Source organism: Corythoichthys intestinalis, chromosome 4 (genome assembly GCF_030265065.1).
Source record: "Corythoichthys intestinalis isolate RoL2023-P3 chromosome 4, ASM3026506v1, whole genome shotgun sequence".
Lineage (NCBI taxonomy): Eukaryota > Metazoa > Chordata > Actinopteri > Syngnathiformes > Syngnathidae > Corythoichthys > Corythoichthys intestinalis.
In genome coordinates this window covers 10,771,492-10,787,902 of record NC_080398.1, presented here as the reverse complement: position 1 = coordinate 10,787,902, position 16,411 = coordinate 10,771,492, and the positions used below count along the sequence as shown (strand labels likewise).

Here is a 16,411-nt window from a genome sequence, read left to right as displayed (position 1 = left end):
GAGGGGAAATGACATAAGCCCAATTTAGGTGGCATAAAATATCGTTCGGGAGATGCGACAGTAAAGGGGAAGTCGACAGTTTTGACCATTATGGAGTGATTTTGCCATGTCGTCTTGAATAAATGCATTTTTATGATTTCATATTCCATTTAGCACAAGACTGTTATTTGGCATGACCTTGCCATTTATTTACCTATTGGGGAAAAATACTTGGATAAAAAGAATATCTTGTAAAAATATTGGAGTAGAGACTGAAACAATGACATTTTGCAGCTCTCTTCGTCACGTTTTCCTCGTTCTGAATAATTCCCCTTCAACAAGCTGACTGGTCATTCTCAAGCCATTTATTTAGCTATTGAGGAAAAATACCTGGAAAAAAGAATTTCCTGTAAAAATATTGGAATAGAGAGACTGAAACAATGACATTTTGCTGCTCTCTTCGTCGCGTTTTCCTCGTTGGGAATAACTCCCCCTCAATGGGCTGCATACTAAATCAGATGAAATCGTGACTCCACTGACGTCATCCACCTGTTGGGGTTGCTAGAGCCCTATAATGGTAGGCAGATTAAAAGACTAATTTCTCGTCATCTGCGCTTTGCTAAATTGTTGTATATAATCAAATCGTCTCAAAATATGATTCTAATGATCATAATAATCATATTTAAGACTTTTTTTCTCCTGCCATAGGCACTTTAAATGGCTATATTTTGAGTTATTTTGAGGGGAAAATAAATTAACTCTATTATATAAGCTACACAGAGACTACTTTTCATTGTGTCGAAGGGTCATTTTTTTGTTGAATTGAGCATCTTAGTGCACAATGTAGATAAAGGAAAACAGAAAAGGTGTGTGGAACCTATTCCTGCTGACTTTGGGAACACTAGATTGTTCACCTGTCAATGACAGGGGACATACGGTATACACAAATAACCATTCACACTCATTTTTACACATATGGATTCTTAAATTAAATTAACACATGGGTGCAAACTGGGAGAAGTCAACCTCCAGCTCAGAGAGAGCATTAAAATTCTAAATAGGAAGACCATAACTAAGGTTCCAACCTCAAACTGCAGAACTGTGAGGCAGTCAACCACTAAACCACCGACATTTTTTATTTCCAAAAAAAAAAATCAAATCAAATTCTTTAGTTACCCATTCTTCTATTCTTCACCGATTCCCAGTGGTGCCTGTCATCACAAATAATTTATGAATGAATGAATAAATGAATGAATGAATGAATGAATTTATTGTCATTGTCTTCATCATCATAATCATTGACAGTTTCAGAGTGTGGAATTTGCCCGTATATATTATAATAGGATTATTCACTAATAGGCTAATTACGCTTTAAAAATTTGGCATTATGCAGGATTTTCTTGAGTATTTCTGAAACAGTTGTCCTTATGGAGTATTCTGGGCTTCAATTAGTGCCACTGTTTTGCACTTTAGTAAACCTCAATTTTTAACAATTGTTAAATGGAGTAAAAATTATAACTAAAAATTGTTGAATGGTTTACACCTTTTTACAACATGAATTTATTTTTGTAATATAAACTCACAGCTGTAAGTTAATACGGAGATGTCCGCTCTGCTATATATACATTCAAAAAGGATAGCCCAACACATATATTATGATTGATTCATATCATATTCATACAACTTGTGAATTATTTCCACAGGCATTTCAAGCCATTCTTCAGTTAGAATACTCTCTAACTCTTTTATTGACAATGGTGGTGGAAATCGACGTCTTAATTGAATATCTAAAACTGACCATAAATGCTCAATAATGTTGAAGTCTGGGGATTGTGCCAGCCATACGTGATGCTCAACTTCAGAATATTCCTCATGCCATTCTTTAACAATAATGTTCAATGATGATGATGCCGAAATGTTAGGTGTTTCCATTATTTTGTCCAACCCCTGTATATTATAACACATTGCTAGAGGAAAACACTCATCCATAAAAGAATCTGGGGAGTTGCGCTTAAAGCATAATTAGATGGTAACAAATCACACAAGCATCCAGAATACAACCTCCACCAACACAAGCCCACACTCACGAGTCACCCACCCAGACTCCAAAAGACTTCAGCTGGTTCAAGGAGGAGAAGGGGGAAGGGGCCGCCATAGGGGTCATGGGAGGAGTTTAGTAGAAGGCGGGGCTAGATGGGTGTGGGTGTCCAGCTGGCGCTGTGTGCAGTTACTATGGAAACCTTTGTTAAAATAGCCTGTATTGTTTAAAAATTAATATTTTGGAGGTGCTGCGCCTATTGTCTTATAGACTTAACTTTGAAGTAGGCTACTCAAACATATTCTATTGGTATGATCGCGGTGCATACTTAACTGCTGAAGTGAGAAGACTAAAAATGTTGTAGCAGCACGAAAGAATAGAATGATTAACCAATTTATTAATATATAATGAGGAGTGATGAAATCATTTTTGGAGCAAAATAAATAACCGACATCTATGTAAATGATCCAAGTGAAAATTAATAGCGGACTTAGATTACTTTATAGTCTTCCGAGATTCATTTTCTACATTGAGGTTGACTGTTTTACTATTATAGCTTATATACAATTAAATACCATAAATAAAAACTAATGAATCCTTGAGGTTAATTTTGAGCAGCTCAAGTTACCATGACGCCCTCTATCGTTTATGTTCAGACATCCTCTCAATGCACAAAGCAGTAATACACTGCGTTTTCAATATACTGGAAATTGTACTGTTGTTGTATGTATTTACAGTGCCTTGCAAAAGTATTCGGCCCCCTTGAACCTTGCAACCTTTCGCCACATTTCAGGCTTCAAACATAAAGATATAAAATTTTAATTTTTTGGTCAAGAATCAACAACAAGTGGGACACAATCGTGAAGTGGAACAAAATTTATTGGATCATTTAAACTTTTTTAACAAATAAAAAACTGAAAAGTGGGGTGTGCAATATTATTCGGCCCCCTTGCGTTAATACTTTGTAGTGCCACCTTTTGCTCCAATTACAGCTGCAAGTCGCTTGGGGTATGTTTCTATCAGTTTTGCACATCGAGAGACTGACATTCTTGCCCATTCTTCCTTGCAAAACAGCTCGAGCTCAGTGAGGTTGGATGGAGAGTGTTTGTGAACAGCAGTCTTCAGCTCTTTCCACAGATTCTCGATTGGATTCAGGTCTGGACTTTGACTTGGCCATTCTAACACCTGGATACGTTTATTTTTGAACCATTCCATTGTAGATTTGGCTTTAAGTTTTGGATCATTGTCCCGTTGGAAGATAAATCTTCGTCCCAGTCTCAGGTCTTGTGCAGATACCAACAGGTTTTCTTCCAGAATGTTCCTGTATTTGGCTGCATCCATCTTCCCGTCAATTTTAACCATCTTCCCTGTCCCTGCTGAAGAAAAGCAGGCCCAAAGCATGATGCTGCCACCACCATGTTTGACAGTGAGGATGGTGTGTTCAGGGTGATGAGGTGTGTTGCTTTTACGCCAAACATATCGTTTTGCATTGTGGCCAAAAAGTTCAATTTTGGTTTCATCTGACCAGAGCACCTTCTTCCACATGTTTGGTGTGTCTCCCAGGTGGCTTGTGGCAAACTTTAAACGAGACTTTGTATGGATATCTTTGAGAAATGGCTTTCTTCTTGCCACTTTTCCATAAAGGCCAGATTTGTGCAGTGTACGACTGATTGTTGTCCAATGGACAGACTCTCCCACCTCAGCTGTAGATCTCTGCAGTTCATCTAGAGTGATCATGGGCCTCTTGGCTGCATCTCTGATCAGTTTTCTCCTTGTTTGAGAAGAAAGTTTGGAAGGACGGCCGGGTCTTGGTAGATTTGCAGTGGTCTGATGCTCCTTCCATTTCATTATGATGGCTTGCACAGTGCTCCTTGAGATGTTTAAAGCTTGGGAAATCTTTTTGTATCCAAATCCGGCTTTAAACTTCTCCACAACAGTATCTCGGACCTGCCTGGTGTGTTCCTTGGTTTTCATAATGCTCTCTGCACTTTAAACAGAACCCTGAGACTATCACAGAGCACGTGCATTTATACGGAGACTTGATTACACACAGGTTGATTCTATTTATCATCATCGGTCATTTAGGACAACATTGGATCATTCAGAGATCCTCACTGAACTTCTGGAGTGAGTTTGCTGCACTGAAAGTAAAGGGGCCGAATAATATTGCACGCCTCACTTTTCAGTTTTTTATTTGTTAAAAAAGTTTAAATTATCCAATAAATGTTGTTCCACTTCACGATTGTGTCCCACTTGTTTATGATTCTTGACAAAAAAATTAAATTTCATATCTTTATGTTTGAAGCCTGAAATGTGGCGAAAGGTTGCAAGATTCAAGGGGGCCGAATACTTTTGCAAGGCACTGTATATTGGTGCTCTCAAGTGATTAAAATTTTTAATCGCATTTTTGCAATGTTAACTCGTAGTTAACTCACCTTTGTTTGTAAAACAAAAAAATCCTTGATTTCTGTCCCCCTATTTAATCAAATTTTAATAAAAGTGCTGTCAAGCAGTTAAAAGACCATTCACATGCAGTCCATTGTTACCTTGTGATTAATCACTTTTTAAATAATCCTTTTTTTAATGCAAAAAAGATGATATGTTTGAAATTTAAATGCACCTATTAGCACAGGAGTTGACCAATGTGCTTAGCGTACATCATTCAAATTTGAGCCTCCTTAGAAACAAGAGTTGGGCAACTTTGCACTTGTAAAGATGAATTGAACATTCAATTTCCCGCAAATAAAAGCATGTCCACTCACAGTTCAGAGATCAAAGGGTCAAAGCACAGGTCCTGTGTGGAGTTTCCTTTATTTTTTTTTTTTTTTTTGGGTACAATCAATCACTTTTTTAAATGTACTTTACATTTTTATACACATGTATACTTTAATAAATAAACTCACCAAAATGCTTGGCTTCCAAAGCATTTGTATACTTTGTCTGTGCATTGTAGGGGGATTTGCGCCAGTCAGCCCATCTCAGAAAGCCACATTTTCAGTTAAAACACCAAAGTTTTGCCTGAGATCGTGCCCGACCCTCCCGAACCTTGTGCCCGAAAACGGTGAGCTTCGGGCGGCTGCGAGACAAGTGCGAACTGCCTGGATCCTCCATGCCGGAAGTGCTAAAAAATGTCCCCGTTTTTTCATCACACATGTTCATTCACGGTTTATCTACGCATTGCAGCTCAATGAATAACAACAAATGTCACAATCTGCCTCAGAGTGCCACATTTTGGGCTAAAATAGCCAAAGGTACGTTTTGCCTGACAAGAGGAATCCACCCCGATCTTCTGTGTGCTTTTACCTGTATATAGTGCGCCTGGGGTGCACGGCGCCCGGGGGTTCATTGCTATTTTCATCCAAAAATGCTCGAAAATGACCATGGCGGGTGTGCAATCTTCACGGCACCTCAACGTGCCCTATATTGGTCATTAAAATTCAAAGATAAGTTTCGTCTGAGAACCAGTACTCTGACAGCCAATAGAAGAAGTCGGACATCCGGGCATTTAATGACGTCACCAGCCACAACAAAGCGTCACCATATTGAAAATGGGGCAAAAGACAAGTCACAAGCAGTTGCTCTGTCATGCATTGTAATACAAACGTGTTGAACTTTCGTCTTGTTTGCGGTCTTTTTTCCCGTCGGAATGACTAAAAGTTGCTGTGTTGTGGGTTGTCACACAAGGAAGAGTTCGGAGCCGCATTTGAAGTTCTCCATTCTTCCTCGTGAGAAGAAAAGGAGAAACAAATGGCTGAGAGCAATTAATCGAGGAACAGTAAAAGAAGACGGTTCCGTGGACTATTTTCGCCTGTGGGAACCTAAATCCAAGCACATTTACGTTTGCACCGACATTTTATTACTGGTGAGTAAACTTTAATTTTTGCCCCAATTAGCTGCTAGGATTCAATAGACTAGGCAGTGCTTATTATTACCGTAACCGGCAACTCGCAAAGCGTTATTTTTCTTTTGCCGTGAACTGCTCTGATTAGTCAATTGGTATATTATTGGCCTGTTGGGAATTGGTTATTTTGCCGTGACGTGTTTACGGCTAAATAACGCTTGGAGGCGAATTACCGGTTACGGCAGAAATAATCACTTCGTATATACTACCAATTTTCTCAGTTCCACACAGTACATATTCCACGTAAATGATAAAGGTCAACTTACTGGGTGACTTTATGAGGTAGTTGTAGATGTTTCCGAACTCCACTGCAGGCCATTTCTTTGTTTATCCAGCTATCAGCTTCGACTGTGTATCGGCAGCTTTGTAAGCCAATAAACGCTAATTTTAAATTGTATCGCCTCCTTGCGTCTGTCGGCAGTGACTCGTGATAATAGTAAGACGTTTTTAAGAAAAAAGACGCAAAACACACCTGAAATATACGAATTTCAGACGTTTGTCTATGGAATGTTTAGCTGTGCGCTCCCCCTTCACAAAATGGCGACACGTTGCTAAGCGAGGTGACGTCATCGTGACATCACGCCGAATTCCTCCATGGGAGGTAGTCCAAACTATGGGGAATGGGCAGGGCTATAATTAATCGTGCGTTTTTTAAAAATTGATGGCGTCAAAGGGGCTTTACGTTAACGCCGTAAAATGCTAACTATTAAAAAAAAAGAAAAAAATTTAAAATGTTCATATTTCATGTAAAATCCTATAAATATATATATATATATATATATAGAGAGAGAGAGAGAGAGAGAGAGAGAGAGAGAGAGAGAGATGTAGATATAGTGTGTATTATACAATAAATGATCAACCAAGATTAGTACAGGCATTCAGTTTAATTTAAGAGTTCAAATTTATGATATTGTACTTAAAAAAAAAAATAATACACATAAATGCAAGGTAGACAAATGTCCAAGCTAACAAACAAGCTGGGGTCAGAGTAAAAAAGATCACAAAGTAATATGTACAACACAAAAAAACATGACAAATACATGAGTCTTCTCAGTGAGATTTTTTTTTTTAAAAGAAGGGGGGGGGAGTCTCTGTATGTACATAAACTGAAAAATAGTGCTAAAAAAATTAATTATTGTTAACAAAATGTGAAACAACGCCAATCCATACTGTATAAGATTTTACAGGCACAGCATTTATTGTTCATGGTGGGTCACATAGTGTACAATTACGCTAGATGTTCTCCCATTCTGCGCTTTATACAAATTAACTGCCTTTAGTTACTTTTATATATAATTATGTTTACATTCAAGGCATCTAAAGACATGGCCTAAGCCTGTAAATGTAAAACATTAAAAACAATTCAAGTATTTGATTTAAAGAAGACAGATTTAAGTTAAAGATGTAAACTGCTAGAGTTAAATACTCTTGAAACAACAACAGGACCCTTTTGTGTACGTATTTCCAGTAGTCTATGAGACAAGCGAAAATCATAAAATAAAACAATAAATAGGGGTGGGGGAAAAAAACTGGTGGAAACTGCTGAAAATCAACAGTTAGCGGGCAAATAACATGTCAGGTCCACTTTGTCACGTTACACACAAGTAAGGACATACAAAACGTACAAGGCATACAGAAATAAAATATTTTACACTTTTATATTAATTTGATAGCGGCAGTGAATTACACTTCCATATGTGATAAGAGTTTCAACTTAAAAGAATAAAAGAAATGATTATCTATTCTTCCTTTATCTTAAGTTGCAACATATAACACTGGATATTGACAGTTTCCTCCATGTTGACTACAGTATATGGTGAAAAAAAGCAAAGACATCTCTTCATATGATGAATTTAGTCATTTTTAGTGTCAGTTGTTCCAGAATTATCATAGCGACTCACCATACAATGACTTTAGAACAAGATCAGCTTTACCGTATATGTGCATGATAAAGAACTTTGTACAATTTAAACAGCCATGATTGTGTGTGTGTGTGTGTGTGTGTGTGTATTCCCGTGATATTTACCCCTCCAAAGCTAATCTCAAAGCAATGTTAATTTCCCATCACGTAAAGCCGCACCACTTGGATCTGACACAAAAGTATTGTGATAATTGTGGCCTCTGTGTGACCTTGAACATCTCCAACAAGCCAATGAAACTTTCTCGCCACACAAAAAAGTCTCATCATGTCTTAAAATGAACACATTTACCCCATCCATCCTTCCTCAAATTAGGTCTCCTGCAGGCTGGCGCGATAGAACACAAAGCTGATCCAGTTTACCCCAACCTCTTCCTTTAATCTCTTTTTGCTCTTCCTTTTCTCTTTCTCCTGCTAGTGTTTTCCTGGGGTTTATCGTTGTTCCCCACCGTGGCGCCATTGGTGGCCTTGAGTCCATTGAGGGCTCCGTTGGAGACAGCCTTACCGCCTTTGGAGGAGGAAGTGTCGCGCCTGGGCTGCTGGCGGCGGTAGGTCTGGTAGTAGAAGTTGCCGAAGAGAACGATGAAGGTGATGGCATAGCAAATGAGGGAGTAGTGCATCCAATGGGGGAAGTCACAGTTGACGTAGAGCGACAAAGCTGTGTGGCCAATGGTGACGTGGAACTGGATCTGAGACAACATAACATCAAGTTGTATTACATCTTTTCTGATTGATGACTTCAGTGACTCAAATTTAAAACAATATTTTTTCCATATATTTATCAAACATACAAATACAGGGTGACCCAAAAAAAAGTTTACACTCAATTGACTGCTTGTTTAAAAGCCATTGAAACATATCTAAATAGGTTGTCATGCTTAAGTGATACATCAAGGTCACTCAATGCAGCTGGTAATCTCTCGTCTCTACAATTCCTGTGCTTCTGCTGAAAATGAAGAAAACTTTAGCTGTACCTGAATTGCTGCGTGCCGGTCTGACACCTACTGAGATTGCAGCAAATCTGACAATATCCAGATGTGCAGTCTACAAAGTTAAAAAGAAGCTGAAAGATACTGGAACAGCCTCACGGAAGCCTGGGTCTGGAAGTGAAGATCTGTGCGGACCAAAAAGTTGATTGACAAGGTGATATGTGGCCACCCCAGAGTCCAGATCTCAATCCCCTGGATTATAGCATATGAGCAACTGTGGAGGACAGTGCCTGTAAGAAGCCACAAACTTCTGTAGCAGCCTTGGAGAGGTCCATTGTTAGATCTTGGGAAAAGATGACAGCATCCTACATAAAGAGGCGTTCCGCAGGCGCCTGGAGGCTGTTGTGACACTTAAGGGAGGACACATTGAAAAATAGAGTGTACTGTACATGTTCTTTACAATAATGTATCATTTGTGATTCAATTCTAATTCTAAGATGAATAAACATGGCATTTAAGTTGTATTATGGCAGTGTAAACTTTTTTTTGGGTCACCCTGTATATACAGTGATCCCTCGTTTTTCGCACTTAATGGGGAGCATAACCCGCCGCGATAAGTGAAAAACCACAAAGTATCCCCCCTTCTTTTATGTGTGTTCAATGTATTTATTCAGATTTAGCATTGGAAACAGATATATGTACAGTGGGGCAAATAAGTATTTAGTCAACCACCAATTGTGCAGGTTCCCCTACTTGAAAAGATTAGAGAGGCCTGTAATTGTCAACATGGGTAAACCTCAACTATGAGAGATAGAATGTCTAGGGAAAAAAACTGAAAATCACATTGTTTGATTTTTAAAGATTTCCAAATTAGAGTGTAAAGTATTTGGTCACCTACAAAAAAGCAAGATTTCTGGCTGTCAAAGAGGTCTAACTTCTTCTAACGAGGTCTAACGAGGCTTTGCTCGTTACCTGTATTAATGGCACCTGTTTTAACTCATTATCGGTATAAAAGACACCTGTCCACAATCTCAGTCAGTCACACTCCAAACTCCACTATGGCCAAGACCAAAGAGCTGTCGAAGGACACCAGAGACAAAATTGTAGACCTGCACCAGGCTGGGAAGACTGAATCTGCAATAGGTAAAACGCTTGGTGTAAAGAAATCAACTGTGGGAGCAATTATTACAAAATGGAAGACATACAAGACCACTGATAATCTCCCTCGATCTGGGGCTCCATGCAAGATCTCACCCCGTGGCGTCAAAATGATAACAAGAATGGTGAGCAAAAATACCAGAACCACACGGGGGGACCTAGTGAATGACCTACAGAGAGCTGGGACCACAGTAATAAAGGTTACTATCACTAACACGATGCGCTGCAAGGGACTCAAATCCTGCACTGCCAAACAAGTCCCCCTGCTGAAGAAAGTACACGTCCAGGCCCGTCAGTGATTCGCTAAGAGCATTTGGATGATCCACAAGAGGACTGGGAGAATGTGCTATGGTTAGATGAAACCAAAATAGAACTTTTTGGTAGAAAAACAGGTTATCGTGTTTGGAGGAGAAAGAATACTGAATTGCGTCCGAAGAACACCATACCCACTGTGAAGCATGGGGGTGGAAACATCATGCTTTGGGCTGTTTTTCTGCAAAGGGACCAGGACGACTGATCTGTGTAAAGGAAATAATGAATGGGGCCATATATAGAGAGATTTTGAGTGAAAATCTCCTTCCATCACCAAGGGCATTGAAGATGAGACGTGGCTGGGTCTTTCAGCATGACAATGATCCCAAACACACAGCCAGGGCAACAAAGGAGTGGCTTCGTAAGAAGCATTTCAAGGTCCTTGAGTGGCCTAGCCAGTCTCCAGATCTCAACCCCATAGAAAATCTGTGGAGGGAATTGAAAGTCCGTGTTGCCCAACGACAGCCCCAAAACATCACTGCTCTAGAGGAGATCTGCATAGAGGAATGGGCCAAAATACCACCAACAGTGTGTGAAAAGCTTGTGAAGAGTTACAGAAAACGTTTGGCCTCTGTTATTGCTGACAAAGGGTACATAACAAAGTATTGAGATGAACTTTTGGTATTGACCAAATACTTATTTTCCACCATGATTTGCAAATAAATTCTTCAAAAATCAAAAAATGTGATTTTTTTTTTTTTTCCACATTCTGTCTCTCATGGTTGAGGTTTACCCATGTTGACAATTACAGGCCTCTCTAATATTTTCAAGTGGGAGAACTTGCACAATTAGTGCTTGACTAAATACTTATTTGCCCTACTGTATATAAGACATGTTTTTAAACTTTTTTCCCCAAAGTATAATTTAAAAAAAACTTTTAGGTATATATAAATATATATATATATTAACAAATGGTTTTTAAGCACTTCAAATGTAATAATTATGACAAGTTTTAAACGTGTTACTGGTGGAAGTATTTTTAAACAAGAATAAAGCTGAAAAATCCTTGGCTTTATTAAATGCTTCATTGAGTGAGTCCACTCAAATCCGCTCAAGCTGCTCACTTACACACAATGAGTTGCCACAGCAACTGTTTAACAAGTATACTGGTGATTGACGCATGCAGCGCTTTGATGTTCGCTTCTCTGGCTGGATCAAACATTAAACGTCTGTCAGTCATCGTTAACATTAATAAGGAACTCCAGTGCACTCACTGTCTGACCAACAAAGAGCAGGGAGAAGGAGGGAGGGATTGGGAGGGAGGGAAAGTGAGACTACGCGATCGGCTCGGGACAGCTCATCTGTATTTATATTTATTTATTTATTTTAAATCTGCGATGAACTGAGGGCGCGAGGGTTTGAAGCGTGAAGTAGTGAGGAATCACTGTAAAATGTTTAGCACAAACTTTGAGTCACTGACACCAAAATATGGATCTGATTCTCATAACGTGTTACCATTTGGATGATGGTCAGGTACTTTTTCCACCACAGGTACTTTTGGATCTTGGGACCACAGGAAGCCAGGCCATAATAGAGGTACATCAACACATGGATTGCTGCATTCATGTGTGCGCCAAAAAATGCTGAAAAGTTGAAATAACTAATAAGTAATTTTGTAATTTTGTAAACACAGATCCTTGCTTCATGGCACGGCGTAAAAGCCTGATACGGTGTAACATGAGCCACTCACACTGTCCTCCCGCCACCCATTTGATGCCGATCCACCAGAGCGTGAACATGGTGCAGTGGTGGTAGACATGCAGAAAGGTGACCTGGTTAAATTTTTTCCTCAGGATGAAAAACACTGTATCCAGGTACTCGATGCCTTTGGAGATAAAATACCACCACAGTGCCCCCGCCACCTGAGTGGGGTACAGAGAAAGACCCACAAGTGCATGAGTGGATTAAATTTTGTGTGGGAAAGTTCCAGAGCCCCGACCTCAATCCCATAAAACACTACAACGTGTGTTTGTAGTGTTTTTTTGCTTTCTTCTGTTTCAAGTATCATTAGGTCATGGGGACTGATGACTGAAAGCGGACACTTTTGACCTCTGTCATTGTTAGGTTATTTTTAGCACATGCAGGACCTGTCAAAGATCCCTTCCAAACAAAAACTTTTTAATTAAAGAAAAAGTTGAATACATTGCATTGCAGTAGTTGCATTATATACAATCCTTGCACTTACTCTGACTTCATTGGGGTCATCTGAGTAGTCCACCCGTTGACAAATGTAGCTGTAGCTCGCCGCCCTGGCTGCCATAAACAACTAGAAGAACATATACAATAAATCATTGGAGTTGCTCCCGCTTCTCTGATTAAACAGAATATGGTAAAAATACATGGAAATGACGGAAAATAAAAAAATAAATACGGAAAAGGGAAAATTTGAATTTAATGCATATTTTAATAACACACCTAAAACCTTACCTCTTTAAAAATGAAGAAGTTGAGAAAGACCATACTGAAGTTGTAAACAATTAGAGTTTTGCGCAGTTGGAAAGGCTCCCTGTCCTTCATGTATTTGGGCCCTAACCAGAGGAACAGGAGGTAGGATGCACTAATGGCCAACGTGGGCAGCGGGTTGTCCATCAGGGGCCATTTCTCCACTCGCTTATCTAGAAGAAAATGTTTACAGAAGACTTAATCCACAGCTTTTACTTTATTTTACCAAAAAGCTGCTGTGGTTGCGGGGTGGGAAAAACGTCAATTACATTGTACAGTAAATCCTAGTAAGTTCCTTCTTAAATTCTGCTTTAAAGGGGGCATCAGGCCTAATCTTTGAGTTAGCAAGGGTTTAATTAGTCGGTGGAGTTCATTTCAAACAAATTCCGTGCAGTTTGTTAGTTATTTAGTAGTTTCAGGGCTCCGGAGTGGTTAAGCTAACGTGAATCAATTGGGCTGACTTAGCATGCCAATAAAAAACAACATATCGACACATGAAAATCATCGATGACCCATGCAATCAATAGTGTTGGATATGTTTTCAGGATAAAGTTATTAAAACTTACCATTGCATGTTAATAATTGCAGTATGAATAGCAACATTTTTAATCCAGAAGCTCTGCAGAGGAGCATGGCGGAGTGGTTTTCACCACTGATTTTTTTATGTCAAAGCCAGCAGCAAGTAACCAGTTTATATTGTTCCTCGTTCTTCAGAGAGAATTTGTGGAAACTTTACTTTGCCCATTTCATCTGTATGTTTCCACAGCATCTAAATGCTGCATTCGAGGAAGGTGGGAAGTCAAGTCGGAGTTTCAAACATCCAGTCTTGAAAAACATCATTGGAACGCCTCCACTATTTGATCGCTTACGAGAAGGCAGGTTTGCTGCAAACTGATGCTGCATTTGAGGAAGGTGGGAAGGCACCGTTTCAAACGTCCGAACTTGAAAAATATCATTGAAACACCTCCACTATTTGATCGCTTACGAGAAGGCAGGTTTGCTGCAAACTGGTGCTGCATTCGAGGAAGGTGGGAAGTCAGAGTTTCAAACCTCCGATCTTGAAAAACATCATTGGAACGCCTCCACTATTTGATCGCCTACGGGAAGGCAGGTTTGCTGCAAATTGATGCTGCATTCGAGGAAGGTGGGAAGTCAGAGTTTCAAACCTCCGAATTTGAAAAATATCATTGGAACGCCTCCACTATTTGATCACTTACAAGAAGGCAGGTTTGCTGGAGGTCAAAATGTCTTTTGATGGCCAAAATAAAAAACAACTTGTCGCGATCATCCATCTTTGCTGTTTACATTCGCTTGGAACGCTTTGAGGTCACAACTTGTACCCTCCAAGCGGGATAAGTCCAACACCCCACCTTCCTCGAATCCAGCGTGAGCATTAGTGGCCGAAGCACGCCTCTGTATTGTGGTCGTAATATGCATCTAAAAAAATAGTCCTGCAGAATTAAATGAATTACAGCAGTTTTTTTGTGACATTGTTTTGGCCGCATGGGTGTTTTGAAACAATGATCTGCATTTTGAATTTATTTTACTATGTTGGATCTGTTCGTAGATCTGTATCGTTCTTTTATTGGCATGCGAAGTTGGCTCCATTCTGAAGCCCTGAAACTAACAAATAACTTACAAACTGCACGGAATTTGTTGAAAGCAACTCTACCAACCAAACCAAACCAAACCCAAACCCCCGCTAACTCGAAGATTAAACCTAATGTCAAAAATTCTGAACTTCCGCTTTAAGTTGAACAAGACCTAATTTCAGCAAGATTCAAAAGCTTTCAAGTGTTATGCCTTGACATTTGTTTGACTTTTCAGCAAGCATAAAATAATTATAATATATAACAAAATCTATATGTGTCATGCTTTTCTTTATGCCTTGACATTTGTTTGACTTTTCAGCAAGCATAAAATAATTATAATATATAATAAAATCTATATGTGTTATGCTTTTCTTGGCATGGCATTGTAGCTACAATTATTTTAAGGAAAAAATATATAGCAGCAGAAGAACGTGAAAAAGCAAAACAATAATATGCTAGAAGTTACTTCCTTTTTATTATACAATACAACTCTTCTAGAAGACTCAGAACTACATGTTGTGATGCTATAATTTGTAAGGCAAACAACTCCAGACAAAAAAAAATGGGAGGGCATGGATAATATTGTTGCCAAAACAGGGATTCCTTGTATTCCATTTCTTAAATCTTCTATAAGATTGCTATTGGCTAATGGTCTGATGAAAACCACCCATACCTCTTGTGTATGGTCTGTATTTTATTTTTAAAAATCTTTGTAGTTTTGTATTAGCAATAAATGACCAATCATTTTTACCTGCGATTGTTAGGGTCCATTTGTAGAATTCTATGGTGTCATTAATCAGATGTGTAACAATCTCCATGTTCGGTGACCTGAAATGAACAAAACAGAGCTAAGTAATCAATCCTGTTCATTTACATGGATACACTGATCGGGAAATGACACTTGCTAACTGTGTGTCTGCTTGTTAACATATTAGATTAGTGAACCCACCGAACCACAGGCAGGCCACGGGCCAACCACGATGGATGCTATAAGCTTGAACGCACACAAAGGCAGGGAGCAATAGCATGTGCCGGGACAGCGCGTGTGTCAGCACATTTTTTTTCAACGGCCAGAACACGACCACAACAAGCAGATGCGATGGGGAAGCGGGATAAAGCATAGTCACCACTGAAGAACACTCGACTTGATTTAATAGTCCTTAAAAAAAAAAAAGGTGACGCCCACCCCTAAACACCCCCATCACCAACACCCCATTCGCCAAAGCCTGCTGCAGCATCCACCATCTGCCGCCCATTGGTCTAACTGACGTTCCCACAATACATCCCAAATCCCCATTAAGCACATCTTGCAACAAAGAAGTCAAACGTACCGGAGAAATGATTTGATTGTGCACATTTGCATTCTGCGGCATGCATCCTTTACCTCGGAACGATGAAAGATTCTCCGATTTATTTCTGTTCATTAAGCTATTTCCGGCGTCAAAGTCAAAATCGGAGTGTTAATAATAGTTGTGCACAATATGTAACCTATAACACGAAGTATAACTATATCCTGTCCTCTCCATCAGTGACCATTACCTTTCCGTGATGTTTTATATTTTTATCCGTCAATGATGACATTCAATGCAAGGTCATGCAGCGAAGACGTAGTCTCCCGTTCCAATAGGTCGATGGCCTTTTTTTTTTTTTTTTTCAAAGTATCAGTTCGTTAGCGTTAAATTAGATGGCGATGGCATGAATGTGGCGTCCTCTTGCCTCCCTCCACCGTTGCTTTACCGAACAATTCTCTTGAGCCTTAGCAGCAGCGCCGTCAAATCACCTCCTCGCACACTTTCGACTGTGAGGGTTATATTTACTTTTCAAAATAAAATAGTGTTCCCATGTTTTGAAAGGTTGTATTTTAATTTCTCAAAACTTACCGGATATAATGTTTGCGTGGAGCTGTTGATTCTGAGTAACTTCATTGAGCTCACGCTTATGCGTGAGGATGGTGGAAGGATGCTTTGCGCATGCGCATAAAGGAAGGCGGTTGCGGTGCTAGTGCCCCACTGACATTGTCAAACACAATAAGACACGAGAGGAAACAGCAATTGCGCCATCAAAATAAGTGTCGGTTCTGTTTCTACTGGATTGTTAAGCTATTTCGTTCTCTGAAATCATGTTTTATATTGAATTGCAAGT

General features: G+C 39.4%; 1 protein-coding gene across 1 annotated transcript; it reads right to left on the bottom strand.

Annotated features, from left to right (window-relative positions):
* Positions 1–6,794: 6,794 nt before the first annotated feature.
* On the bottom strand, positions 6,795–16,062 carry elovl4a (ELOVL fatty acid elongase 4a). The gene is made up of 7 exons (XM_057835241.1): positions 15,809–16,062; positions 15,021–15,097; positions 12,663–12,850; positions 12,421–12,501; positions 11,926–12,097; positions 11,691–11,818; positions 6,795–8,525 (listed from the first exon to the last, which is right to left on the bottom strand). Exons 2-7 carry the CDS (start codon positions 15,085–15,087, stop codon positions 8,214–8,216), a joined length of 948 nt encoding a protein of 315 aa, XP_057691224.1. The 5' UTR covers positions 15,088–15,097; positions 15,809–16,062; the 3' UTR covers positions 6,795–8,213.
* Between the last annotated feature and the right edge of the window lie 349 nt (positions 16,063–16,411).